This window comes from Camelina sativa, chromosome 20 (genome assembly GCF_000633955.1).
Source record: "Camelina sativa cultivar DH55 chromosome 20, Cs, whole genome shotgun sequence".
NCBI lineage: Eukaryota > Viridiplantae > Streptophyta > Magnoliopsida > Brassicales > Brassicaceae > Camelina > Camelina sativa.
This window is the reverse complement of record NC_025704.1, coordinates 27,943,616-27,947,154: the sequence shown is the minus strand read 5'-3', so window position 1 is coordinate 27,947,154 and position 3,539 is coordinate 27,943,616. Positions and strand designations below refer to the sequence as shown.

At 37.2% G+C, this 3,539-nt stretch overlaps 1 protein-coding gene across 1 annotated transcript; it reads right to left on the bottom strand.

Moving 5' to 3' along the window:
- Positions 222-2,328, bottom strand: LOC104771882. Its single transcript, XM_010496488.2, has 8 exons — positions 2,314-2,328; positions 2,019-2,086; positions 1,789-1,857; positions 1,478-1,547; positions 1,051-1,227; positions 924-969; positions 644-740; positions 222-557 (listed from the first exon to the last, which is right to left on the bottom strand). The coding sequence occupies exons 5-8, from the start codon at positions 1,223-1,225 to the stop codon at positions 384-386; spliced, it is 492 nt and encodes a 163-aa protein (XP_010494790.1). The 5' UTR covers positions 1,226-1,227; positions 1,478-1,547; positions 1,789-1,857; positions 2,019-2,086; positions 2,314-2,328; the 3' UTR covers positions 222-383.

Below are 3,539 nucleotides of genomic sequence, written 5' to 3'. Positions count from 1 at the left end.
ACCATTCACATACCGGGCTGATTATTCTGATCTGGTTCCAAGTGCTCTGAGAAGGGAAACTGGTCCTGTAACAGAATCAACTACAACAGTGTCCAAACGAGGGACGATATTGAAAACGATTGAGAAAAAAGAACCACTTTAATGGAAGATAGCTTTGAGCATCACCAACGGTTGGATCCATTTTTTGGGATCCAACAATATTTACAACTGAAAAAAATGAAAAGTTGAAAGTTAGACACTGAAGCAAGTTTATTAGTTTTGACATAGTCCAATGGAGGGGTCTAATAGGAGGATCCAAAAATTCAAATTTTAAAAAACTTGTGTAAACATAAAAGTGAGAATGCTTAACATACAAGGCAAAGATGCTTATCACAGAACTTCAGCTATAAGCATGACACAAAGATACTATTAATTGTTTTGGTGAGTCCAATAGAAACTGTTGTGTAAACATTAGTAGCAAGTTGAACAACCACTGCAGCAAAGCATCCATATGAAAATACACAGCCAATGTAGCTTATTATATCTCTGTAGCAGTCTAAGCCCCAGCTAATCTCGTCCTTAATTACAAAACGTATGAGTTATCAATCATATATCCAAAACTCTTCACGTCTAAGTTACAAAAATGCTGAATCAAAACGCTTACTTGCTTAAGAATAATGATGAGCAACCTGATATCTTGTAGCGATAAAGGCTTCTCTCGTTCATAGAACTCCTTATTGTCAACTATCATTAGCATATGCCTGATCATCAACGACAATATAAAACCACTTTTAAATATTAAATCACCCTCACAACACTAATATATCTATAAGCCAAAATTGTCATGATCCGCTCAAGAGGGAGAGTGTTGAATGCTGCATACAGAAAAGAACTGGATGTGCCAATAGCTAATGCTTCTTTATCTTCGTCATATGACTGCTTACCAAGCGAAACCTTGATAGAACAAAACATTCCACTGCAGGGATGAAACTAATATTACTTATAATAAAAATTGATCCAGAGGAGGCATAACACTTGGATTAAGAAAAATGACAGAGAGTAGATACATACTAACTGCAGAAGAAAACGTGAGTCTACAGCATTGGTTATCTGCTGCTGCAGAAAAAGAGGCCATATGAGCTAATCCATCAGGCAAGACTCTAAGAACGCCATTAACGTACAATATAGCCTCCGTAAACTGGTCTCCGATCTGCTCCATCTCTCCATCCTTGTTCAGCGAACCCATTTCTCAAAGGACAAAAAAAAAAAAGTAAACTTGGTTGTTCAGCTCAAATGACAGAAACTTGATTCTTCAGCTCAAGTAAACACCAACAATGTGAAACAGAAACTTGGTTGTTCAACTCAAAGTAAACTTCAACAATGTGAATTGACACTTGTTGGTTCAGCTTAAGCAAATATCCAATAGAAGTGGCACTAAAAATAAGCCAACCGACCATATATTAAAGAGACAATAATACCATATATCCAAAACCATTACCTCTCCAAGAACAAGGGATTGGAGGAACGTCAGGAGATTCTAACTTATCCCCAACGGGTTTATTAAGATTCTTGCAAAAACCAAAGACAAAGAAACAAAGAAGTCATTTTGAGAAACAAGTCATGGTAAAGATAAAAGCCTTTTTCACCCAAATCTTCAACCTGATTCTATGGTTTTACAAGAAGGACTTACCTTCTCATTCCACCAAGTACCTTCACCTTAATAAAAGGCTGTATAATATTTTTCTTAAAAGAGAAAGCCTTCAGGTATCAATACAGAGTAATGCATAAAAAAATCAATAGAATCCATACCAAGAGTGGTGTTCCCCACCCACTTGAACCTGTCCATGTTCTGATTTCAAATTCTTCAAACAAACAGTCCTGAAAATTGGACAATAATTATTAAAAAAAAAAAAAAAAAAACTGTAATTGTAAGAAAACTCTAAATTGTAATTTGTTGACCTCTATGCTTGCTTGCTTGGGTTCAAATACTGAAGGGATAATTGAAACAAAATCTGAACTCAAAGGGGTTCTTCTCTTACCTGAGGGCAGATTGGAAACCGGAGGAGTTTCCGCAGCCGTCGAACTAGTACGGATCCACCGAGTTGCACTTCCACCACCAACAAACATGAAACAATCGAAGAAGAAAAAATTCATCAGATACAAGAAACCGCCGATTCTCCTCCATTTGCTTCCATTGAAAGAAATCTTGCCCGATACAGCAATCGTCGTGATGAGAGAGACGATGAAACAACTCAAACAAGAGAGAGAAAGTGCGGGCGAAATTTCTTTCGGTTGTGTCATCCATAACCCTACCAACAACTGACTGACACGTACCAGGTTCTAAGGAGATTCAAAAGCTCCATAATTAGACCCGAGTCCATAGTTTTTTTTTTTTTGTATTATCGATTTATTTTTTTTGGACAATATCAACTTGGATCCCCCGTTAGAGCTTGCTTTTGATTTGAGGGAGATAATGAGAGTAGTTGGGAATCTGAGGAGCACACCTCCAAGTTTATGCTAGTGGTGAACTCCGGATCATCCTTCAATGAAAACAGAGCAATTTGAGAGAGCCTCTGCTGCAAGAGCCAAGGAGACAAACCTTTGTGCATCAGAGAATCGACGTGGAGCATTGCCAAGGGGGTCATAGAGAATCCAGTCTTAGCCACAATCATTAGTCGCCGCAACCACATAGCCTTTAAATGCGTCCACATTAACATTAGCAATAATTCAACTAGAGTTCAAGTTTGCAATTCTTTCCACGGGAGTTCGATTGGCTACATATCAAGTTTTGTCGATACATAAATTTAGAGCTACCGGGAAAACACCAACGGTCAAGCTTCTAAGTCCCATCACTTGAGAATTTGGTGATGCAAATGATGAGATACTTACTCTGTTTCAAGGCTTAGGTAATAGAGCCATGATCTCTTGGCTAAAAACTGTTTCTCTCTCTCTTAACCCCCTTAAGCTTTTCAACACAAGACTCAAGTTTTTTTTTATTTTCTGTGGCAACACACACAAGTTTTACACTTAACTAAATAGGCATTTTAGACAAAAATTACATTACAATTACAATGATATAACGTCTGAAAAGCAAAGTACTTAATCTTAAATTTGATTTATTTTTTAGAAATCTGAACTTCTTTCTCACGCCATTTCAATTTCTAGTGGCGTAGGAGAAACGAGTAAATTACTTCGTTCTCTACGTCTTGCGATACACCAGCAAGTGATTCCGCAAGCAGTGATTAGAAGCAAGAGAACGAGAAGAGTTAGAAAAACGTACTTCGGGGAGATGGGATCCTCAACATGTGGTTCCTCGAATTTTNTAAAAAAAAAAAAAAAAAAAAAAAACATGTGGTTCCTCGAATATCATCTACGGACAAAGTGATAAGATCATAACCAGAGTAAACCAAGATTGACTTGGTCAAGATTGAATAGGATATGGCATTGTGCGTTCTCCTATATTATTGGAATTGTCTCCCACTTATTCACGATCCTATGTTTGTTTAGTTGGCAGTTAATTTAGGAACATCTTTCTTGTATTTAAGAAACGATTTGTCTTA